This window comes from Thrips palmi, unplaced genomic scaffold, assembly GCF_012932325.1.
Source record: "Thrips palmi isolate BJ-2018 unplaced genomic scaffold, TpBJ-2018v1 HiC_scaffold_17, whole genome shotgun sequence".
NCBI lineage: Eukaryota > Metazoa > Arthropoda > Insecta > Thysanoptera > Thripidae > Thrips > Thrips palmi.
The window spans coordinates 5882351-5906956 of record NW_023144626.1 but is presented as its reverse complement, the minus strand read 5'-3'; the positions used below and the strand labels follow the sequence as shown (position 1 = coordinate 5906956).

The following is a 24606-nucleotide window of genomic DNA, read 5'->3' as shown; positions in this document are numbered from 1 at the left end:
CAAGACGCGTTTTGAGCTCCAGAGTCGCTAAATGGGACTCGAACCGAACGTGCGACCCCACCAATGGATTGCTCTCCGAACGAGGAATCCATTGGTGGAGTCACACGTTCGGTCCGAGTCCCAGCGACGCTGGAGCTCAAAACGCGTCTAGAGTTTTGGCCGCCTCCACGGTCTTCTGGCCCACTGTGCTCCGGACACCTCGGGGTACAGGTTGGTACAGGTTTTGCCAGTGGCGTTGGCTGGGCTGGAGCTGGAGTCACGCGAACGAGGGGCGAAAAACCACCGCGTTCACCACACTGGTCAGCCAGAGTGGATCGACGCCGTGCTCTCTCGTTGGTTGAGGGCGGTGGAGCCTCGACGGTGGGCGCGCTGCGCCGGCCGGGCCTCGCGGCGTGCGGCACGCGCCTCGCGCACGCGAAGCGCGCGCCACTGCCAACGCCACAGACGACGTCGGCCGGCGTATTGAAAGAGCGAAACTCTCTGGCGGCCTTCGGCCCACGGCCTTGCGGCCGCGACGCGCAGGCCGGGCCGGGCAGGCCCGGCAGGCCGCACAGGTGTGGTCGGGCCGGCGGAGTGTGTAGAGGACGTCGACTGCCGCGTCTAGCTTCTAGTGTGCTGCTTCCGGTACACCTGGGCCTCGCTGCCCGGCCGCCTCGCCGCGTGGGGCCCGGCCGCCCCGACGTCAGGGTCTCACCTCTAGTGCACCGGCCTGGCCTGCCTGCCTGCCTTCCACCTCAGCAAGGTCAGCTCCGGGCAAAGCCAGGGGCCATGGCGGTCTGTGACTCCGCGGCGTGAGTGTGCGCGTGGCAGGCGGTTCATGTTCGTTCACCAGCCTGCTCGAATGGCCGTCCAAAAACTCGCCGATTTGTGGCTCAGTCGTTAACAGTTTGTTTTTGTTCTTTCTGTCCGCAGGTGAGTTACTCATGGTCGAACCGCTGGCTGGGGCACACTTTTCGTGAGTGACGGGAATGGAAGGTATGGCCCGTCACAAGGCCGTCTCGTCGCAGCCCGGGGCCCGCGGCGCCCGCGGCCTGCGTCGTGGGGGCAGTTAATTTTCACCGTGGCTTGGCTTCCGGTGTAGTGGTGCAGCCGCTGCAGCCGGCGGAGTGGAGGGCTGGATGCTGGATCGGCGAGCCGCTACTCGGCGCTCCGACATCAGGGACGCTTTTTATTTCGCTGCGCTGCCGACTCGTTCCAAACACTGCTTTGGACGCGCTGTCTCGCTCGCACTCATGGGGCGCCCCGTGAAGGTGCGAGAGAGACAGAGCGACGAAAGCGCTGCTCGGCCTGCAGCGGCGGCGGCAACGCGCGGCAACGGCCCTGCGATTCGCCAAGGCACTCACTGTAGGCGCTGGCCGCGCGGCCGTACCGCGCACACAAAGGCCTTCTAGGCGACGCCAGTGGGACGCCAGGCACCAGCCGACGGCGACGTGCGGGTACCTCGGGTACCTCTAGTACCGCCAGTGCTAGCAGTGCCGGTACCGCCGGCGTGACATTTCCCTGCAGTATTTCACGCTTTCCAGACTCGGACGGCTATTGTTATGGTTTCGGCGAGGGCTCCGACGGCTCCGAATGTCGTAATGCGGCTTTTTGCCGCCACCGCGGCTCGAACCCGCGCCGCGCCTGGCACGGCCGCCCGCTTTTACCGACCCAGCGCTGACATTTTCCAGGGCGAGAGTCCCGCCAGCCGCCGCGCCGCGCCTCGTTCTGGAGGTGCCAACCGCCAACACCCCCGTGCCGCGCCGCACCGCGCCGCCGTGGCGTCAAGTCGCGGCGAGTCGCGGAGTAAATTGGCCTGTTTACTGCCAAAGGCTGCACCGCCTTTACGACACGTGAGGCTGCACTTTGTGCGGGGTGGCGGTACCGCACCGCACCCCGCCCCGCGAGCACTGCCCTCTGCCCGCCTCTGCCCGCCTCTGCCCGCCAGACCGTGGTTCTGGACTCTCCAGCTGCTTCTGCCTCGCGCTTTTCTTGGCGTCCAGCGCGCTCGCCGTCCGCATTCTCTCGCCAACTCCCCGCCCCAATTTAATCGCTGTTATCGCGATCCCTCAAGTACACTGTATAGAGCTCCCGCGAAAAAAGGAATTGCCCAGAGGGCGCGCGCGGTCTAAGTGGCGCCTGGCGCGTCGCCCGTCGGCCACCCTGGCCAACAACAACGAGGCGCGAGAGCGGGCCCATCCAGAGACTCGTAATTGACACACAGACAACCACACACACACACACGCACACACACAGCACGGTATCGCATCACTCCCCGCGGTGTAAACGCCCCCAAGTTATTGTCGTTGGACGCTCGCCAGCAGGGGCCTTGCAGCAGTCTGTGTTTGCCAGTCTGACGACCAGCACACACACACACACACACACACACACACACACACACATACACACACACCATACGCCCTCCCAGGCAATGAGCAGCACCGCTACGCCCGCTACGCCGCCTGGACGACGCCGGGCAAGTCAGGTCGGGGCAGGTCCCGTCCTGCCCGAATCGTCGCCGTCGTCATCATCGTGCTTTTCGCTTTTATTGACTCGCCCGGGCCGGCCGGCCCTGCCCCGTTGGCGCCCACAAAGGACGCGACGATCCTCGGCACCAACGCGCACGCACACACTCACACACACACACACACACACACACACACACACTGGCTCAGCTGGTGTGGTAAAAGCGTGACCGGGGCTGTGTGTGTGTGTGTGTGCGTGTGGCGTGCGTGCGCGAGGCGAGTTTGGGCCGCAGGAAGCGTCGCCGCGGGGCACTCTAGGGCATTAGGGTGTAGGGTGTCCCTTTACAAAATAAAACGTCCCGCCGCGGCGCGCCGCCCTGGACTATTCATAACCTTTTGTCGTCGGGCCTTCCCTTTTCCTTCGGCTGGACGACGTTTTTATCTACGGGAATTACAGTGCAGGCGCGTGATGGATGCGGGGCGTGGCCGCGGGGCTCCGCGCGCGCTCCGCCTCGACGGCCACCTCCTCGTCGACGCGGTGCTCGCCGCCGCCGCCGCCGGCCCTGGGGGGTGAACGGCGGGGACCTTGCGACCGGCGGGGACCGGCGGGGACCGGGCGAGCCTTGTCGGTCGTGTCACTCGGCTCCGCGCTGCTCCGCGCGCTGCCCCCTTCACCTCCCAGGGTCGCCGCGGACGCGGGGGCCGCGCCGCCTAGTCGCCTGGCTCGCCTGGCCGCGACACGCCGCGCCGCTGAGCTACAGCCCTTTGTGCAGGGCAGCACGGCCTGCGCGGCCTGCTCGGGGGCGATCGTATCACGGCGACGTAAACCTCAGCGAAAGTCAGAGCGGCATTTATCGGTCGTTTTAAACTGTTTTGTCATCGGGGCTACCGTGCTGCTGCGCTGCTGCCATGATAGTGCGCTCGATAGCGGCCCCGCCGTGGCACAGTGGGCCAGAAGACCGGTGGAGGCGGACAAAACTCAAGACGCGTTTTGAGCTCCAGAGTCGCTAAATGGGACTCGAACCGAGCGTGTGACCCCACCAATGGATTGCTCTCCGAACGAGGAATCCATTGGTGGGGTCACACGTTCGGTTCGAGTCCCATTTAGCGACGCTGGAGCTCAAAACGCGTCTAGAGCTTTGGCCGCCTCCCCGGTCTTCTGGCCCACTGTGCGTGGCCGCGCCGCGCACAAAGAGTGCCCGTCCAGGTGGCTTTGTCTCTGGGCGTGCGGCGTGCGTCACGGCGCTGCTCGTCACGGCGCGGCGTCGCGTCCGCCTCGTCACGACCCGTGACTCACGCGTCATATCGCGGCGACGAGTGCGGCGCGTCTGTTGCTCGGTGCAGCGTGCAGCGAGGCGGCGGACGGCGGACGCGGCGCGGTGCAGCCCGCGAAGCCTGCGCCCGCGAAGCCCGCGCCCGCGGTGCACAAAGGCCGGCCCGGCCCGCCCCACCGTCGTCTCTGCGATTAGTGCGGATTGCGAAACAAAGCCCCAGCGCTGCGCTGCGCTCCGCGAGCTCGCCGATCGGAGCGCGCCGTGCCGCCACGCGCGCAGTCCGCCGTTTTTGTCTCTTTTCTTTCGCCTGGGAAAAGGAAAAGGAAAAGGAAAATGGGCGACCGGCGGCGCCGCGCTGTGCGCTGCCATGGCGCTGCCGTGCTGTCGTCGCTGGGTCAATAACGCGGCGCGTGCTCGCGAAAATTCCCGCGACTCGCTGACGTCACGCGCGTGACGCATTGCACGGATTGAAACCGCAGCGGCAGACTGATGGCGAGCGCGCGAACGCTCGCTCTGTCTCTCTCGCGCCCTGGCGGCACGCACCGTGAGCGCGACGGAGACAGCGACTGTTTGGAATGAGCCTGCCGCGCGGGCCGACAGCTGTCGTGCCGCCGTGCCGCCGTGCCGCCGCCGAGCTGTCTGTTCCAGCCGCGGCAGTTTTCACCGCGAGCTGTGTACTACCCTGGCCGTGTGTGTGTGTGTGTGTGTGTGTGTGAGAGAGAGAGAGAGAGAGAGAGAGAGAGAGAGAGAGAGAGAGAGGCCGCGACGCTTCCTCTCGCAGAACGCCATGGTCCAATATCCACAGTGTGTGTCACTCTGGGGGCGCGGCTGTGGCTCCAAACCACCCACACGTCCTGTTTGTGCGGCTTGATTTGTGTATTAGCGCGCCCCACTGCGTGCGTGTGCGTGCATGTGTATGTGCGAGGGAGGGAGAGAGAGAGGGAGAGGTTTTGTGACTCATTGCAGTGCCTCTGACCCGGCGGCCCCCTCTGGATCGTGGAGCCGGGCGGCCGGGCGGGCGCCGCAGCTCCTCTGCCGCTGGACGCGAGGGACGTAGGGACGCGCGGGAGGGACATGGAGGGACCAGCGACAAGCTGGCCGATTGCTTGGCTGCAGTGTGCTGACGTCATCCGGTCCCGATCCCCTTCGGCCGCCCTCCGGACTCCGGACCCTCCGGACTCCGGCAGCGACTAGCCGGTCGGCGCTCCCCGTCCGCCCCGTGCTGGTCCCGGCCGGGTAGGGCCTTGCCGCCGGGCCGGGCCGGGCCGGGCCGCCCCAGCTCCCTTAACGACGTAATCTCTATCCGGGAGCTAATCGAAGCCGGCGACGTCCGAAGAGGCGGCCGAGGGGTCGGCGTCAGCGAGGCGGACTCACCCGGGCGACTCCGAAGAGTCGTTTCGTCGGCGTCTCTCTCGCACCCACGCGCAAGGCCCAGTGAGTTCGAGAGAGACGGAGAAACTCTTCGGAATGGCTCGAGTGGGGCAGAGGCTAAGCTTTGGCGCGGAGCGGCGGCCACGCGCCTCGTGCCCACGCCCCGGCGCGCACGCCGCCACGCCGCCGCACCGCGGGGCGGGAGCACTGTCCAGCTGGCTGCCTGGCTGCTCGGGCTGGCCGCCCGGCTGCCACGCGGACCCGTTATTAATCTGGACGCTCAGGTCCTTGACGGGATTTAATTCCGGTCAGGCCTTAGCCTGCCTGCCGGTTAGGCCCGGCCGGCCTGGCCGAGGCTGGCAGCCCTGGCTGGCGGCAAGAAGTAATCTTCCTTCGGCCCCGCCCCGCTCCGCCGCTCTGCCGCTTCGCCTAGCCCTGCCTCGCTTTAATTTTTGAGCGCTGCCTCGTCTTCGTACTTCGCACCGCCCCGAGGCACTGCCAGGCCGCCTCACCGCCAGCCCGTGGAATTTGCCCGCCAACCGCTGAATTCGCAGCGTAGCGGCTCTCTGGTTCGGGTCTCGGGGGCCGGCAGGCTGGCTGTCGCGCAGCGCCTGGATCCGGATGCTGCGGCGCTGAGGTCAACTAGTGTACCTTGCAGCACGGCCGCCGCGCCCCGCCGCTCTTGGCCAAGACGCACACCTGACCTCCTCTTGGCACCGCGCGGCGAGGCGCTCGGCCCGCTCGCCTCGTCGAGAGCGTGAGTCAACTTGGCGGCGGCACGGCGGGCACGGCGGGCACGGCAGGGCACGGCGGGATGGGGGCGGGTGGCGGACAGGAAGGCGCGGGGGCGTCCCTCCCCGCCAGTCCCTGCCTTGCCTTCCTTGGACGGATGCGTGCGCCGTGCGCCTCACACGCGCGTCGGCATTTGCATGTCACGCGTGACGCGAGTCGTCCCGTTACCCGTCACTCCGCACCGGGCTTCTCGCCCTCTCTCTCGCACCCTCTGCGGAACGCGCCGCGAGTGCGACAGAGACGGAGACGGCTCTCCCAGCGGGTGGAAACTCCCGGGCGGAGGGTGAAACCAGGTCCGCACGGCCGGTCCGGCCGGCAGACGAACCCGTAGCCCCGAATTGGTAACTTCTTTTTATCAGAACTATCATAAAACTAAGAGTTAGGAGGAAAACCGGGTACCGTCGTGAAGCTAAGAGTCTGCAGAATGCTCTCGTTTCATTGTTTTGATCTAAAAATGCCCACACTATTAATATTAACGATTAAAACAAGATAGCCGGGTAGCGGGCTACGCTGCACCCGAGATTTGTTCACTTTCGTTCTCAGTTCTGAGCGATGCTAGACCCTACATGTCCGCGAGCCGATTTTTCCTTATAAAATTTAACGTGGCGTAGGGTATATTATTTGGCGATAAAACTAACCTCAACGTTGTAGCCCGAGTCCAAATGTGATGTGTCGAAATGGCGTCTGCCGGCACTTCTCACTTTAACCTCACAAATAAGATACAAACAATACAATTTACCAAAGCATATATAGCCTACGCCACGTGAAATTTTATGAGGATTCCAAATCTCTCCTTGGTTTTTCAAATAAACCTACGATTATTGAAGGCGAGACAGATTAAAATCGGCCGACGCAAAGACGCCAAAACGACAGGTTTACTGTGTGCACTAATGTGAGAGAACTGCTGAGTCTAAACTCTGTTGCGTAACTGATAATTAATCTTCAACCATGTCTTCGTGCAGATTCGTCGAGTTTCGTTGCACAGAACTTGATATGAATTAACAAATTCAATGGGAAAATATTGTGTCAACAAACACCGTTTGAAAGAAAACAAGCCCGTGTCGACTGAACTAGCCTATGAGAAATTCACCGCTCGACTCGGCCTCGCAGTTTCGGTGTGAATTGAGGCCGATTGCTACTAGACGCGTTCAATACAATGTTCAAAATATTTTATAAACAATCTGCGATAAAGTTAGACATAAACTGTACGCTTTCTGAGCGGCATACATTTCGATGAGCAGCGTACACCGCTAACCGATGCTGACCGGAGAATTTTTCATAGACTGGTCCAGACGACACGGGCTTGTTTTCTTTCAAACGGTGTTTGTTGACACAATATTTTCCCATTGAATTTGTTAATTCATATCAAGTTCTGTGCAACGAAACTCAACGAATCTGCACGAAGACATGGTTGAAGATTAATTATCAGTTACGCAACAGAGTTTAGACTCAGCAGTTCTCTCACATTAGTGCACACAGTAAACCTGTCGTTTTGGCGTCTTTGCGTCGGCCGATTTTAATCTGTCTCGCCTTCAATAATCGTAGGTTTATTTGAAAAACCAAGGAGAGATTTGGAATCCTCATAAAATTTCACGTGGCGTAGGCTATATATGCTTTGGTAAATTGTATTGTTTGTATCTTATTTATGAGGTTAAAGTGAGAAGTGCCGGCAGACGCCATTTCGACACATCACATTTGGACTCGGGCTACAACGTTGAGGTTAGTTTTATCGCCAAATAATATACCCTACGCCACGTTAAATTTTATAAGGAAAAATCGGCTCGCGGACATGTAGGGTCTAGCATCGCTCAGAACTGAGAACGAAAGTGAACAAATCTCGGGTGCAGCGTAGCCCGCTACCCGGCTATCTTGTTTTAATCGTTAATATTAATAGTGTGGGCATTTTTAGATCAAAACAATGAAACGAGAGCATTCTGCAGACTCTTAGCTTCACGACGGTACCCGGTTTTCCTCCTAACTCTTAGTTTTATGATAGTTCTGATAAAAAGAAGTTACCAATTCGGGGCTACGGGTTCGTCTGCCGGCCGGACCGGCCGTGCGGACCTGGTTTCACCCTCCGCCCGGGAGTTTCCACCCGCTGGCTCTCCGGAGGTGAACATTGCAGGGCAGGCCTGCAGGCCTGGGGTCGCTGCACTAAATTGATTATGTAGGGTGTAGGGGCATCACGAGGCGCCTGAGGCAGCCGAGGTGCTTTCCGGCGTGCCACAGTGGGCCAGAAGACCGGTGGAGGCGGCCAAAACTCTAGACGCGTTTTGAGCTCCAGAGTCGCTAAATAGGACTTGAACCGAACGTGTGACCCCACCAATGGATTGCTCTCCGAACGAGGAATCCATTGGTGGGGTCACACGTTCGTTTCGAGTCCCATTTAGCGACTCTGGAGCTCAAAACGCGTCTAGAGTTTTGGCCGCCTCCACCGGCTTCTGGCCCACTGTGCGAGGTGCTTTCCGGCGTGCCCGGCCCTGCCCGGCCCTGCCCGGCGCTTCGGCGTCGAGGCCGGTGCTCTCGACGGCATGTGATAGCGCCGCTTCCGGCTGAAGATCCTTCGTCCTTCCCGAATCCTTCCTTGCCGGGGCCCCGGACTCGTGAAATGTTGATTAGGTCCTCGAGCGCCGAAAGGCCAAAATCTGGCCGGCTCGTTGACCCTCGACGCGGCGGCGGCGTCGGCGTTGTTAAATATTGAGACGCCTCGTGTCGCGGCTTGGTCGCTCGGCGTGCCGTGCCGCGTCCTTGAATCCTTGAAGGCCATTTTGGTTGGGCCACAGCGACGCTTACACTCGTAAATAAGCAAGCAGGCGATGCGTGCCTACGGCGTGCCTACGGCCCCGACGATCTGCCCCCAGTCGCGCTAGTCGCGCTAGGCCTGGTCGGGGGAGAGGGGAGCAATTAGTGAGGTCAGGGTCCTTGGTGCGTCGCTGGTTCGCTAGTCGCTAGGTGAGGCACGGTGAGGCCGGGGCCCCCACTGCCCTGGCGGCGCTTGGCGGCGTTTGGCGGCGCTTGGCCGCCATGTTGGCGTTGGTGTGCTGGAAGGCGAGGCGGCGCGGACGCTTTCCCACAAACGTGCAAGCGGCCCAGCCACAGCGCCAAGGGGCGTGGCGAGTAACGGCCGCCTCGCCGCACGCCCCCCCGCCCCCCGTGTCCGAGGTCCGCGTCGGCCGTCGGGCCGCGGACGACGGGCGCGCGTCCGGCGTGTCCGCGGCCAGCTCACCGCTCGCCTTGTCCACCTGTCTCGCCGTACACGCGTGTGCCACAGTGTGTCCGCTCTATCTCGGGCCGATATCTAACGAAAGCGGCACACGTAGAGGACGACCTATTGGTCGGCCGGGCCGGGGAGTATCGAGTCGTGCCTGTGACCCCACTTGCCCTGCCGGCCGCTCTGCTTGGCTCTGCCCTGATCCGGCCGCGGCTCAATCATGCCATCATTTTGGTAGACCGGTCGGCCGGCCGGTCGGTCTGCCGGGCTGGGCAGATTTGATGATCGGGTTCTTCGCGTGCGTGTGGGCGTGCTGGTGTGCGTGTGTGAGAGCCGGGCGTAATTAGTAGCGGGCTTTACCTGTGACGTGGCGGCGCGGCGGCGTGCCGGCGACACCGTGTCCCGGTCCGTCCCGGCGCTCTCGTCCGCACGTCGCCGTCGTGCGTGGCATGGCGTGGCATGGCGTCGTATCCACGACCCGACCCGCCCAATTTCGACTCGTCCGCGCTCCGCGCCACTCCGCGCCCATCGCCGGCCGGCGAGCACGCCACGCACGCCGCGAGTACGGTGCCTTCGTTGCTCTGTCTCTCTCGCACGGGACGCCACACGAGTGCGAGAGAGAGACCACGCTACGAAAAGCAATCCGCCTGCAGGACTTTATTATGCTTATTATCGCCACTGACGCACGGCCGCACGGCGCTGCTGTGTTACACGAGTTGTCACCCGGTGGTCGACCTCTGCCCCATCCTTCTCCCTCCCTCCCCTCCCGGTCGCCCTTTTCTTTCTCTCTTTCGACGTAAATCGGGAGCAAAAAAGGAGCACGGTGAACAATGCAGCGCGGCACAGCCAGGGCACAGCCAGGGCACAGCCAGGGCCGTTGAACCTCTCCTCCGCGTCCTGCGGGGTCCTGCGGGGCACGGCACTGCGAAGGGCTTGCAGGGCTTGCAGGGCTTGCAGCAGGGCATTGCGCCTGCACGGTGTATTTCTGTAGCGCCGACGGAGAAGGGCTAGGAAGGGCCCAGAGAAATAGCTCGGTGGCATTTGGAGCTTCCGCGACGCCTGGTGACGCGTCCACGGGCAGGCCCTTCAGGGCCTTCAGGCTGGCCGCCGGCAGGGCGTCTGGAACGAGGCGTGGCAAAAAGGGTCTGGCCGGTTTCTCTGGCGAGCGCCGCGGCGCCTTCGTCGCTCTGTCTCTCTCGCACTCATCGGGCGTCCGGTAAGGGTGCGAGAGAGACGGAGCGGCGGACTGCCGCGGGCCGTGTCGTTAATTGACGCCGACATGCGGGTGGCCGGCGTCTCGACTTGACTCGCCGAGTGGACAATGCGGCAGTGCCGGGCAGCGCGGCCGTCGTGGGAAGGAAGCGGACGGGGCGGGGCTGCTGGCTGCACCTGGGAAACCGGGGGTGCGAGAGAGGGAGGGAGAGGGAGGTGAAGAGAGAGCCCCGGGGTGGGCGTGGGCGTGGACCAAGTTGGCTCCCTCCGGCGAAGGCCCCGGCGTGCTGCGTGCTCGCGGGGTAAATGCGGTTAGAGGCAGCAGGTTGGGTTAATTCGGCGGGGCTTCCGTTCCGAGTTGGCGTCGACACGGCTGCGCGCTGCGCGGCGCCGATTCCTGGCCCGGCTGCTGGTGCTGCTGGTGCTGCCGGTGATGGAGGCCGCCACGGGAACGCCCCCCGCGCCGATAATTGATGGAGAGGCTCTCCAGCGCGACGGTGGCGGTGCTGGCGGTGCGCACACTGTGTGCTGTGTGCGCTGTCACGGCCGGCTTGGCGTGCTCTGTGCTCGCGGGACCCACTATCGCCGCCCACTATCATCACACCGAGATTCGGGCCTGCGATACCACCGCTCGGGCCGCCCGGCCGTCCGTGCGCAAGCCGAACCCCGCGGCCCGTGACGGACGCCGCACCGCCTTGAATGTTTGCCCTTTGGCCCAGTGTGCCCCGCCCCGCCCCGCCCATCCCCGCGGACGCCCAGCGCACGTCGGCGGCGAGGGCGCGGCCTTGGCGCGGCGGGGGCGGGGCGGCGCCGGCCGCTATTGGATTTGGAAGCCATGCATCTTCCCCGGCGACGGCCCGCCGCCGGCCCGCCGGCTCCCGTATCCACGTAGTACCCACGACGGGGAGGAGCAAGAACGTCGGCGTCATCGTCGGCGCGTCGGCGCACCAGGTCAGGCGGTCGTCGGCGCGCCATCGCCGTTTTTGGACAGGACGACGCCAATTTGCCGCCGCCGTGTCTGAAGCTTGAAAGTCACCTCGGCAGGTCGACACGAACGTCCTACAGCGCCGGGCCGCCGCCGCCCGCCGCCGCGGGAGGGCCAGGCTTCGCCGGGCCGGCGGCCGGCGGCACGAAATGGAATGAAACGAGGACGCCGAGGACGAGGACGGTCGACGCGGTACCGCGGCGGTCGGCACCGCGGCGCCGGGCGACGCAGACTGATTGAAGGAGGAGGGCCTTTGCCTTCGCCGCGGCCTTTGCTTTTTATTGTCTCTGTCAAGGCCGCCGCCGTGGACGTGGACGCCGCGGTGAGGCGTCGCGGCGCTGAGGCGTTGCCGCGGGCGGCACCGCGCGGCCCCGGCGTAGTGTTGACGGATTGTTTGCCCAGCTCGACGTCGTCCGGACCGCCACGATTGACTCACCGCACACACCGGCGAGTGGCGGCAGGCCTAGCGCGCCGCCGGCATGCCGCCGGCCTAGCCCAAGTTGGCCCACTTCGCGAACCGGCCGGCGCCCGCCTGGCCTCGCGCCTCGCGGTACCGCGCCGCGCGCCGCGGCCTTCTCGCTGTGGGCTTTACGGGTTTTGCGTCGTTTTGGCGCGCGCCGCTCGCCGGCCGGCACAACACACACACACACACGCACTAACACAGCAGGCGCCGCACCATGACGTAACGCTTGTTTATTTTGGCGCGCGTTGCGGCTCGGTCGGACGCGATATGCCAATGTGCTGTGAGACCGGCTCCTTTTTTATAATCGCCTGTTGTTGTTGTTGTTGTTTGTTGGACCGGGTTGACTATGACTGCGACGTGTCACCACAGCGGTGTGGCCGCGGCGCGGCTCTCCACTGCTGGCGGCATCATGTATCGGCATCACCATCAACGCTGTTAGGCTGCGGACCGTGCGGTGCGGACCGCGCACCGCGGATATAAAGGGAAGCGGGTCACGCGCTGCCGGCGGATTCGACGTTTCGACGTTTTGGCGCGAGTTTGGCCGACTTTACCATGTATCCGTACCGCGGCAGCGCGGCTCGGCGCGGTGGCACTCTCGTTTTATTGACTGCCCCACTCCCCGGGGCCCCCAATCCAATACCGCTGATGTTTCCTTTGACGGGCTCCCCCGCAGGCGGAAGGCAGCAAGGTGCTCTCAGTTAGGCAACGTATTGCCCTCCCCCCCCCTCTCTCTCGCTCCCCCTCACACACACGCGTCCCGCTCTCTCACTCACACACGTGTGCCCACACAATGGCAGTGGCATTGCGTCAGACAGGCCTGCCGGTGCACCGCGGAGCCTGCCGGCCGGCTTGCCCGTCCGTCCAACCTTGCACTTGCCGTGTCGCAGCCTTGCAGCCTTGCAGCCTTGCCTCGCCGCACCTGGCTGCACTCGCTGCAGTCGCCGCTCTGCTAGCCGGACCGGAGTCCGGAGGCGTCGTGCGTGGCAGTGTGGCTGACGAGGTTCGGGTCGGGCCGCCTCCGCCTCGGTCAAGCGATGCGAGTGATCGACCTTGCCGAGCGACTGCCCATTCGGCGCCTATGAATAATGGCGAGTGGGTTTGTTTGGATGTGAACAGCGCGTCCTCATTTCCCACTCAAGGGAAGCTTCCTTATGTGGCGACGAGCAGCCACTAGCAGTGCAGGTGCGGCGGCGCAGGTGCGGTAGCCGGTGCCGCTCGCTCGCTCCTTGTCTGGAGCCTCCAGAGGACTGACTCCGAACAGTCGCGCCGTCTCTCTCGCACCTGCACGCGAAGCACGCGAAGCACGCGAAGCCCCGTGAGTTCGGAGTCGGAGGCGTGCCGGCGTGCCCGCACTGCCCGCCCCGTTCCCGGAGAACTGTCCGGGACGAGGCACGCACGCTAACGCCGCAGTGCTAACTAGTGTAGTGTCGCTCTCCTTTCCACGCTGCACGCGCTGCACCGAAGGGCCGAACCCTTGCCCTTGCTGCAGGCGCTGCAAGGTCGCGCAGGCTTCGCACAGCGCGGCTCCGCGCGGCACCGCGCCTCGCCCCCCGGGAGGAGGTCAGTCAGGCAGCCCGCTGGTCCCCGCTGGCAGCCCGCTGGGGGCCTAGGGCCTAAACTGCAGAGCGGGCCGGCCGGCCGGCTGACTGGCTGCGGACGGCGCGGCGGGGGGCGGCGGGGGGCGGCGGGGGGCGGCGGGGCACCTGTGCGCTGGGGTACTGTACTAAGTACAGTCAGTGGGCCAAGTCGGCCCGCTGGCGCATGGCTGTCGGGGCGGCCCGGGCCTCGCAGCCACAGGCCGCCACAGGCCGGCCGCAGACGCGTGCAAGGGCAAGGTGGGGCCTCGGCTGGACTCTCAACCGGCCCGCGAGGCGCGACGCGGCCCGGCGCGGACATAAAAGCGATCGGGAATAAGTGCGCTCTGCATAATGAGTTGCAATCTCGGTTTCCTGCCCGCCGAGCGAAGCATAGCGAAGCCGGCCGCCAGTGTGACGGTGTGACTGAGTGACTGTGTGACTGAGTGACTTTGTGACTGTGTGACTGTGTGACTGAGTGACTTTGTGACGGTGTGACTGTGTGACGAGTCGTCGGTCCACTCCGCGCGGCGGGGCGCGCTCAGACAGGCTCCACTCGATCATGATGGAAAAAGTCGAAACGAACAAGTCAATCACGGACAGTCTCGAGAGTCCGGGTAGGTGATTCGCCTCGCCGGCAGGCAGGCAGCCAGCCAAGGGCGAGGACGCAGGACGCGTGCTAGGGATGTGACGTCACCTGCAACCTTGATAGTCATCTGATACAGCGCGCGGCGTGGCGCGGCGTCGCGGGGCGTCGCGGCGCTTGCAGTGTAGGGCGCACCGGCAGCGAGACAAGGAGTGGAGGGTCGAGGCCGCGGACGCCCGCCGCGGCGCTCCGGGGGTCTAGGCGGCGTGTGGCCGCGTGGCGTGGCAATGGCGAGGCGAGGCGAGGCGGTCAGGAGGTCAGGCCATCACCGGAGGCTCGACGTCCACCACGTCCACGTCGATGCGGCTGTCGACATTACGCCGGCCCCATTTCCTCTGCTCTTTTCGGTCGACGTCACTTTTGGCTTTTGGCGAGGGAAATTGGATTTTGCTCCGCTCCGGCCAGCCGGCCAGTCGGCCACGGGGGATGGCTGGCTGGCTGGCTGCCTGCCTGCCTGGCTGGATCGGTGCGCCCCGCCTTGCCCCGTCCCACCCCCTCGCTTCGTCCCGTCATCTGCCCACGCAAGGCAACTTGGCCGCCCCCGCGCCAGCACCGCAGCGCTCTCACTCACCCCCAGGCCGCGGCGCCGGCGCCGAACCGCCCGGCTGGCTGGCCCGCCACACTCAGTCCCGATACCTCCCCGCCCCGCCCCGCCGCGTGACGCACTCCCAACTCAGGTGGGCGTCGCATCGCACCGCCGTCTGATGTTTCCACGGTGGGTAAACGGGTACAGTAATGGCGTTGTTTTCCGATACGTCCCCGTCGTCGGCGCGCTCGGCTGCTCGGCCTGCTCGGCCTGCTCGCTGGGTTCACGAAGGCGTTTCCGTTGGCGGCTTGGGGATGGCGCCTTGGCACGCACCCGCCGCGGGCACGCGCGTGTCTCGCGCGCGTCAAGGAACTGGCTTCTGGTTTACTCACACCACGGCCCGGCGCAGCGCGCCCCGCGTGCGTTTGTTATTGGCAGCGGCCGGTCGCTAGGCTGCCCGCTCCCCCTCCCCGAGGGCGCAAGGTCTTCCTCGCCGCCCACCCCACCTGGTAACTGCGGGGTCTTCGGTGAGGTCCTCGGTGAGGTCCTCGGTGAGGTCCGCGAGGCCTCGGGGCGGCAGCGGGTGGCGGGCGGGAGTTGGCAGTTAGCGCCGCGCTGCGAGAAGCTAGAATATAGTGCCGCGTCCGCCGCGCCCGCGCCCCGCGCCCGCCCCGCGCCCCGCCCGTCGCCCCACGCCAAGGCCGTCGTAGCGAAAGAGCGGCCGGCGAGGGAAGGGGACAATGGGTCGCGGGGGCCGCGGGGGCGGAGGGACCGCCTCGACGCCGGGCCGGCCGGCTTGCACCATACTCCGCGCCCCGCCCCACCGCCTGCACCGAGTGGGCCGGGTGGGCTGGCTGGGGCTTAACGCCGCGAGTGCATCGGTTGACATTTGGCCGCGCTTGGCGACGGCAGAGCGGTAGAGCTCTGCGCAGCGCTCTGCACTATCTCGCCATCCGGGGCGCTATCGCCATCATGCACTGTGTGCGCCACGCCGCGCCTCGCCACGCGGCACGCCACGGCACGGCACGCCACGCCACGCGGTGATGCGCGACACGTGCGCCGCTGCGACGCTGCGCTCCTCGAAGCGGCCTTTGATCGCGGCCAGAAGAAGGATGGGGAAAAAGTAATCGTCGTCGGCGGAGACGACGTGGATGAGGGGGCGAAGGACGAAGTCATTGGCGCGTTTAGCGAGCCGCGCCTCGCCTGGGTGAACAGTGGCGCAGGGCGTAGCGGCGCGGCGGTGGGGGATGGGGCGTAAGCGACACCCGTGCGACCGGCTGGAGTCGACGCGCCACTGTGTGTGCACGTGTGTGCGCGTGTGTGTGTGTCGGTAATGGTTGCCGAGCTTTGTCTGCGGCGCGCCCGCCCCCTACAGCCCGTGCGGCTGTGCGGCGTGCGCATAGGGCTGCACTTCGGGGAGTGTGTTTGGGTAATCTGCAGCATGCATCGCAGTGGAGCGGGCGAGCAGGGCGGGCAGGGTGGGCAGGGCAAGCAGGTGCACGCGAGAGCCAAGCCGGCCAATCGATGCCGTGATCGGGCCAAGCCCTTCATCCGCGCGGCCGCCCTCTGAAAGCCTGCCCGTCAAAGCCCCGGCAAGCCCGGCACGACCACCGCCACCACACCGTCACCGCCACCGCCGCCAACATTGCAGGACGTACGGCCGCCCAGTTTGGCTTGATTGAATTACCATGCAGTTGCGCCGCGCCACCGCGCTGCCGACGGCGGCCCTGCTGTAAATCAGCGAATAACGGCGAGCAGCGCTGCTGCTAGGTCCTGCAGCCGCGGCTCGGGTTACCTGGGCGGCTGGCTCGCCGCGCGATCTCCAAGTCCCGAGACTCGTACCAGCCGTCTCGCAGAAAAATGGCAGCCACCGCGGACGGGCAGGGCACCTGCGCGCCGTCGAAGCCCCCGAAGGCCCTCATCTCGAGATTGCTCAGGACGTCGTCGAGGGCCGCAGCGTGCTGTCCGCGGGCGGGGGGCGGGGCGGCGCAGCACCTGGTGTTTTTCTTGCCGCCTCCTCGAGGACGTCGTGGAGCCCGTGGGAATGGAGCCCCCTGAATAATGGGCCAGGCTCGCGGGGGGCGGTGGCGACGGCGTTGTCCTGGGACAGCCGGCACCTGGCAGAACTCCCTTGTAACGCGTCGTCCAGGCGGTGCACTGCCGGTGCGTCCCCACACTAGGAAACAATCCCGCCGGCCGCCGCTCTTGCTGAACACGGGTCCGACGAGCGTGCTTGCTGCACTGCACCGCCCCGCCGCCGCGCGGTTGGCGTTGCTATTTCAGCACGGTCTCGATTTATCCCGGGCAGGGCTTCTAATCGGTCGGAGCGTCGCAGGTGGCACTAGTGGCACCAGCAGCGCGCTAGGCCTCGCCTCGCCGCTTGCATGCGCTTGCATTATGCACTGGGGCCGTGGGCTGCCAGGCTGTCAGGCCGGGCTGCCAGGCCGGGCTAGCCGCCAGAGCGCTGCTGGGGAAGGACATCCAAGGACGCGGCGTGCAGGATGACTCCCACGTCCATGGCCTTTCATCGGAAAACGCGGAGGTCCGACCAAATACGCCCCGGCGGCCCGGCGGCCCGGCGGACAGCGCACCTGTGCAAACGCGTCCGTGTCGTCCACGCGGCAACAGCGAAGGCCCTTCGCGCTTCGCGTCGAGTTGGCGTTCGCGTGCTGTGAAAAGCAATTTGGGAGCGGGCCCGATAATAACCAAGTGCTGGCTCGCCCAGCGGAGCAGCGGACAGGCCATCGGAAGTTTTATTTGGGACAACGAAGCGCTAAGTGCAACAAGGGACACTTCGGCGCCCAGCCAAACGGCCGTCGAGTTGACACTTCATTTTCGTCAGGGACACCGCGCCGCCGTGCTGTCGCCCTGCGACACTTTCCACGACTTGGCGCCTCGGAAAGAGATCCTTCCCCCGGACAAACGAAAGTGTTGTTTCTGTCTTCGTTTTTCTTTCCTCACGACTTTGTTTGTGTGTTGCAGGTCGCGGAAACGGCGGCCCAGCGCCTCCCACGACGAGGGCCTGGACAGCGGCCTGGGCCTGGGCGGCATGGGCATGGTGGGCATGGGCGAGGCCGTGCCGCGCGGCATGATGGACGAGTGCACGGCCGCGCTGGTGCTCATGAGCCTGTCCTGCAGCCCGCACTCGCCCGGCGTCAACTCGGGTAAGTCATGTTACGTGCTTCTTGGACGGGACCGCGCCACCGCGCCCCTGCCGTGCACGATATCAAAGTCTCGTCTCGGGTGGCGGGGCAGCGAGCCATGCGTGGTATGGGCCGTAGCGCCACCGTCGCAAATTTGCCCGTGCACACACACACACACACGCCGACCGACCGCCGGCTGTAATGGAGCTCTGTGTGTGTGTGTGTGCGCGCGTACAAAGGATGCCAGTCACCCGGAAGCTCTACTCGGCCGCTCGCTGCTCGGTAACAGGGCGTGGCGCAGCGCGCAGCCATTGGGTGCCATTCGGTGCCATTAGTCCATCTGTCACGGACGTGCGCGCGTTCGGCCCTCTGCTCGCCCTGGGGCCCAACCAGGCCCAAACGGCAGGCTGTCTCTCTCGCTCCCTTACGGGGCGCGCCATGAGTGCGAGAGAGACAGAGCGACGAGGGCCCAACCCGCTCCGGGGCCCGGGGGGGCGTGGTGGCCTCGTTGACGGTGCCGCGGATCGGCCGGGATTCCGAAGGATCGCTTCGTCGCTGTCACCGCCGCCCCGTGAGTGCGAGAGAGACGGAGCGACGAAGCTCCGTGAGTGCGAGAGAGACGGAGCGATGAAACGATCGGCGGGGCAAACAACGGCGCCTGCGGTCACCCTCGCGCCGTGCTTGTGGTCGAGGACGTGTCGCGGAGGACGAGGAGAGGACGGCGATGAGGTCCTGGTGGCTTGACCTCGAGGCCGAGGGCGTGGCCGCGGGTGTCACAACTCGCCGTCGTGGCGGAGGCGGCCCTGGCCGTGACGAGCGACGCGGACCGACGCGGGCCATCACACCAGCCGATGGCCCGAAACTTTCCTCGGCTGAGCGCAGTGCTTTTGCCGTGCCTGCACAGTGCCTGCACTGGGCACGAGGCGACGGACGAACTCGAACTCGCTGGGCTCATGAATCGCTTATCGCGAACAAGCCTGTTGCCGCCTCACGCCTCGGCTCGCGCCCCCGTCGCCTTGCCCCGCCCCGCCCCGCCCCGACGCGACGCGATGCCTGCTGGGCTTGCTGCTTGTTTGCCAAATTAAAGCAAAAGCCGGGCCGGCCGCGCTGCTAAAATCTAGCGCTGCGCGTGGCCGAGCGGGGGCCGCCCCGCCCCGCCCCGCCCCGCCCGGGGCTGGGCGTGCTAATGGCTTCCAGACCGGCCTGTTTGGTTTGCCTGCATTTAGCCGGGCTGACGACCAACTTGGCGGAGACGGGGCCTGGCGGGCCTGGCCGCTAGAGTTTCGGACGGACCCCGGCAGGCAGGCAGGCAGGCAACTGTGGGACCGGTGCCGGCTGTCCAATCTTTGGGCTTGTCTATCCAGCCGGGTCATCGCTCGCTTCGCTGGCTGTGCTGTGGCTGTGCTCGTGGTCGGAGCGGAGGCCTCGGTCTGGTCGGGGGAAAATGGATCGAGTGGAGCGGCCGTCGGCATCGCCATCGCCATCGGCGGAAGAAGTTTGCGTTTTGCGCGGCCGCTTCAAATTGGGGTGGAGGTCCGACCTACCCCACTGTAATGAAGGGCGCTTGGCGGCGTTGGCGGCGTTCGCCCTCTGCGGGCGTCGCCACGCCCTTGGCTGGGCTGGCAGGGCGGCCCGTCGCTGGGAGGCCTTGAAGGGCGTCCGATTTTGGCGCGACAATGCGCCGCCTGATCAGAGCGCGGCCGTGAACCGTCAACAGCCACGCCGAAAAGATTCGCTCTGTCTCTCTTGCACCTCGCGCCCCGTGAGTGCGGCAGAGACAGAGCGACTGTCTCTCTCTCTCTCTGGCGGTGCCTTGCTGTGGTGGCGTCGCGCGCTGCGTCGCCGCGTAGCTCGGCGGTCGCCGACTTTCCCTCCACTTGACTCGGCCGGCGCTTACTCTGGTTCCCACACCATCACCGACTTGATGCTGCCCTGCCGCCTAGACGGGACGGCCCCGCGAGTGCGAGAGAGACAGAGCGACGAAAACGGCTTTCGGAATGAGTGGAATACGGTGTGCTACGCTGTGCTACGCGAGGTCGCCCACACGGCGATGGCGGCACCCGAGCCGGCACGCCAGCCCTAGCCAGCCCGCCACACGCAGCGTGTTGTATGCAAATGGGTCGCCCGCTGCCGGCCGGCATGGCACCTCTCTCTCTCTCTCTCTCTCTCTCTCTCTCTCTCTCTCTCTCTCTCTCTCTCTCTCTCTCTCTCTCGCACCCCAACGGGCCCAACGGGTCGGCCCGCGAGTGCGAGAGAGACAGAGCGCCAGCGGGGAAATTGCCCCCGGTGATTAATCGGCGTGTTTCTTCCGCCGGATTCGGAAAGCGCGGTGGTTTTTCCTTTTCCCGCGTGAAAATGGCGCCGTTGCTTTTCCGGGCCGCCCTCCTGGAGTGAGTGATGGAGCGAGCGCGGCCCGCAGTGCCCCAGCCACAGGTGTGCCTCGCGGTGCGCCTCGCGGTGCCCGAGGCCGTGTTCCTGGAGGCGGAGCGCGCGAAATTCGGCGGGCGCGCTCCGGCCGTTGCCGTTAGGCGTGCGGTTCCAGGGTTCCTCCAGCACTCGCGCGAACACGGTGGCCCCGGGCTGTGATTGGCTGTGATGGCGACCGGGCGAAGCACCACCACACCGCCATGAAGGCAGCCATGTGCAGGGACAGGGCCTCGCACAGGCCGCCTGTTGTCGTCCGTCGTTGGAGCGGTGCTTCCGGGACGTGATTTCGTGCAGTGGTCAGGACGGCCACCGTGTTGGTGGTGTGCGTGCGTGCGGAGCAGTTCAGTTTGTGTCTCTCCGTCTCTCTCGCACCCCTACGGAACGCCCCGTGAGTGCGAGGGAGACGGAGACACCTCCTTTCGGGTCGTGTCGCCCTTTGCGTGCGATATAAATATGAAATTCCGCTAAGGCCTGCAGGGAGGGGAGCAATTACATGCGCGCGCGGTGTGGACTGTGCGCTGCTGCAACTAGTTGCAGTGCGTCGACGCTCTCTCTCGCACTTGCGCGGCGTCCCGCGGGGGTGCGAGAGAGAGAGAGGGAGACTAGCCGAGCGACCGGTCGGTGTTAGTACTGCGATGGGAACGCGCGCAGCCACCGGCCATTTGGTATGCGCAGTGCACGGTGTGGAGCACGGTGTGGAGCACGGTGTGGAGCCACCGAAAACAGGTGCGCGGTTGCCGGGCATTTGGACGGGAACGGTTCCCATAGCCCAGCCGTTCCACCCTCTGGAGCTCGAGGGCTGTGGGGGCTGCTGGCCATTCACTGTGGCGGCGGCCCGCCTCCCTTGCAGGAATCTGGCAAGCCGCTCGCACGGCGTGGGCGGCGGGCGTGCGGCGTCCGAGCGATCGCAGCGCGCGGGAAGTAGCGGCTGCCGAGGGAAGGACCTGGAGCGCTGAGCGCCGCGTGCGCCGCTGATGTGACAGCCGGTCGCTGACCCGGGTAGCGGGAATCGAGGGGGAGGGGGCGGAGGGGGGCGGGCGGATCCCGGGGGACGCACCTGCCGCAAACTGGCCACGCTACGCAGCTACACTGTGCCGCCGCGCTGGCCGGCCAAGCATGGCGAGGCCAAGCATGGCGCGGCGTGGCGGCTGCCCTGCCCGTATCATACCCAGTGGCTACTTCGGCCGCGCCACACCCGATACCTGTGGCGTACCCCGAGTGCGAGGGCGTGTGTGCGTGAGAGAGTGAGTGAGTGAGTGCGCGGGAGAGTGTGACGACGCGCTAGCGCGCCACGTGTGGTGCTGCCGGTGGATTCTCACATTCCTTTTGCTTTCCTTTGTCCACGTCGCCGTCCTCTTCGTCGTGGTGGTGCTGGCGGCGTGTGGGCTGAGCGGCAAACGGCCCCAGCAGACTGACTCCGAGCGTCGTTTCCGTCGCCCTGTCCCTCTCGCACCCACACGGGACGCCCCATGAGGGCGAGAGAGACAGAGCGACGCAAACGACTCTCGGAATGAGTCTGCAGCGGCCGGTGGTCGCTCTAGTCGGTCCCAATTACTAACTACTAGCCGGCCGTCCGTTCGCGACGAGTCCTGCCAGTCCTGCTGGGCGCAAAGTGGGCTGACCCGAACGTGCCCCGTAATCAACTCGACACTACTAGTTCGGTTCCGTGAAACTGGCCCCGTCCTGAGTCCTTACCCAGGACAGTGTTCCAAGACTTAGGTTATCGCCGGGTCAGCAGCTTCATCGGAATTCCATAAATTGGCTTTCCTCCACTCTTCTTTTTGACCGCGCCACCGGTTTGAATATCAGCGGCCAAAAAATCGTCGCTCTTGCTCGATACCGCGCAAGAGTTTTATTTTTATTTTTATTTTAGTACTTTTTTTCCTTGCGACTGGGCTTTGTAATTATTTGGCAGGCGTGGATGGGAAAGGGGGGAGGGGGAGGGGGAGTGGATTGAGGTGGCGGTGGACTTTCTCGTTGCGTTGCCCTCTCCTTGTTGCTTGCACTGGCCGTCACGCGGGGAGATTTGCCGGACCGTGGCGGGGCGGGGCGGGGCGGGGCGGGGCGGGGCGGTGCGGGCTCGCGGACGTGACGTCAGTCCGCCGGCCGGGTGGCTGTCAGGCCGCGGGGCCTGGCCGACCGGACACTCGTTACACCGTCGGGGCTTAAAGACCCCTGTCCGTGTGCGTGTCAAGATTATAGGCTGCAACAGCTGATGCTGCTGCGCCGCCTCGTTCAATGCGGTGCAGTGCCACCTATCCGAGCCCGCACGCCACCCCCCCCCCTCCTCAAACATCCCGTGTCTCCGTGTGCGTGCAGCTGAACGCTGTTGGGCCCTGCCGTGTCCCCCCCCCCCTTTCCTTATTCCGGGAGCAATTTTTTTTCATTTCGGCGGTCCCGCGAGCGCGGCCGACCGGCCGGCCGGCCCGCCCCCCGCCCGCACGCGTCCTTGGCGGCAGCGCGGCAGCGCGCAGCAAAGTGACTGTAACCTCTACGTCGGTCGGTAGGTCGCGAAAGGGCAGGGCGGGGCGGGGTGGGCGGGGCGCTGGGTTGGCGACCTTCAGTTTGGATCGTCCGCAGGCCGGGGCGCCGCGGTGCTACCCTACAACTAGGTGGTTGACGGCGAGGTGAGGGCGTGGACTCGGAGGAAATGCTCGGCCAGCACGGCGTGGACGGCGAGCACGGCGTCGAGGGCGTGGCGGTGGCGTGCTGGCGGCCGATGACCCCCGCGGCCGTTGGCGTGCCGCGTGCGGCCGCGTGCTGGACTCGGTGCCGTGCCGGGCCTGCCTCTCTGGCCTGCCCGCGCGTCCTCTGACCCGTTCCGTTGGCCGGGCTGCTGGCCCTGCTGGTCGTCCTCGCGTAGGTCGGCGCACGCCAGAGAGGCACACGCCACGCGCGGCGCGTCAGCGCGTCAGCCCCGGGTCGTCCGGGCCGTCCTTGCCGCCGTCGCATTGACCGTCATTACACGGTGATCGATGCCACCGGGGCGCACCGGGGTCACGCACAGCCGTGCTCTGTCTCTCTCGCACTCGCGGCGCGTCCCGCATGCAGCGAGAGAGACAGAGCGACGAAGCTGTGTATTCTGAATGAACCCGCAGGCGCCGCAATGACAGGGCCCGCGGCTCGGCCGGTCACTGCCCGCCTTCCGGGCTCCACTGGTGCACTGGCTGCAGGCTCGGCTCGCTCCGAATCCGAATCTGAATGTGGGCCATGTCCTTGCCGAACCACTGGCCGTGCTATACCACCGCAAGCCCTTTGGCGTTGCCCAGGCGTTGCCTTTGCCGCGTTTGAAGGGCGCCCGCAAGGTCCGCGAGGCCGCAACCCCCAATCGATGCCCGTGTCTTTTGTCTCCCCCGCGCCCCTAATGACCGACAGGCCGACGGGCGCCGACAGGGTCAGCGCACGGGACGGGGCGTTGGACAGGACGGACGGGCAGACGCAGGCCGTGTACACTGTACAGACAGCTAGAGGCGCCTAGGGCAGCGGTTCCCAACCTTGGGGTCGCGACCCCAAATGGGGTCGCGAAAAAATTTCGAGGGGTCGCGGCGAGGTGGCTGGGGTCGCCTGGGGTCGCGGTGTTTTCCCGGCTGGCCCACACGCCGAGCACTGGCTGCTTAAATGCCGCAAAGTTGATCAAAACGGTCACAAATGTCTGTAAAAGATCGTGTTTTGGGCCGACTTTAAGCATCTACTGCGTCTGATCCGAGGCGGTAAATCGTCCTCCCTCAACGGGCAATTGGTCTTTGGACCTTCCTTTTGCATGCCTTTGTTACGGAGTGCGATTATCTGCCTTAGTTTGGGAGCAGTTTTGCCACAAAGTTGATCAAAACACGATTTTTCAGACATTTGTGACCGTTTTGATCAACTTTGCGGCAAAACTGTTCCCAAACTAAGGCACATAATCGCACTCCGTAACAAAGGCATGCTAAGGTAAGGTCTAAAGACCAATTGCCCGTTGACGTAGGACGATTTACCGCCTCGGATCAGACGCAGTGGATGCTTAAAGTCGGCCCAAAACACGATTTTTTTACAGACATTTGTGACCGTTTAGACCAACTTTGCGGCAGTACTGCTTCCAAACTAAGGCAGATAATCACACTCCGTAACAAAGGCATGCAAAAGGAAGGTCCAAAGACCAATTGCCCGTTGAGGGAGGACGATTTACCGCCTCGGATCAGACGCAGTAGATGCTTAAAGTCGGCCCAAAACACGATTTTTTAAGACATTTGTGACCGTTTTGATCAACTTTGCGGCAATACTGCTCCCAAACTAAGGCAGATAATCGCACTCCATAACAAAGGCATGCTAAAGGAGGGGTCGCGTGGGGTCGCGAAATTTTTCCTGGGGGTCGCGGAAAGTTTTGGCTACAAATTTGGGGTCGCGAACCGCAAAAGGTTGGGAACCGCTGGCCTAGGGGCCCACGCCGTCCTTCTCAAGGGCTGCGCCCTTGGCTGCGCCTCGCCGCCACGCCTCGCCGCCACGCCTCGCCGCTCCGCAGGCACGGCCGCTTGATTGGCACCGAGCAGATGGAACGTCTG

General features: G+C 64.9%; 1 protein-coding gene across 1 annotated transcript in view; it reads left to right on the top strand.

Annotated features, from left to right (window-relative positions):
* LOC117643527 (zinc finger protein 395) overlaps window positions 1-24606 on the top strand; it is a 91563-nt gene that overhangs the window by 28936 nt on the left and 38021 nt on the right. Inside the window, exon 3 of the mRNA XM_034382455.1 lies at window positions 17481-17662. Within this exon, the coding sequence (XP_034238346.1) occupies window positions 17481-17662 (182 nt within the window). The remainder of the gene's footprint in view (window positions 1-17480; window positions 17663-24606) is intronic.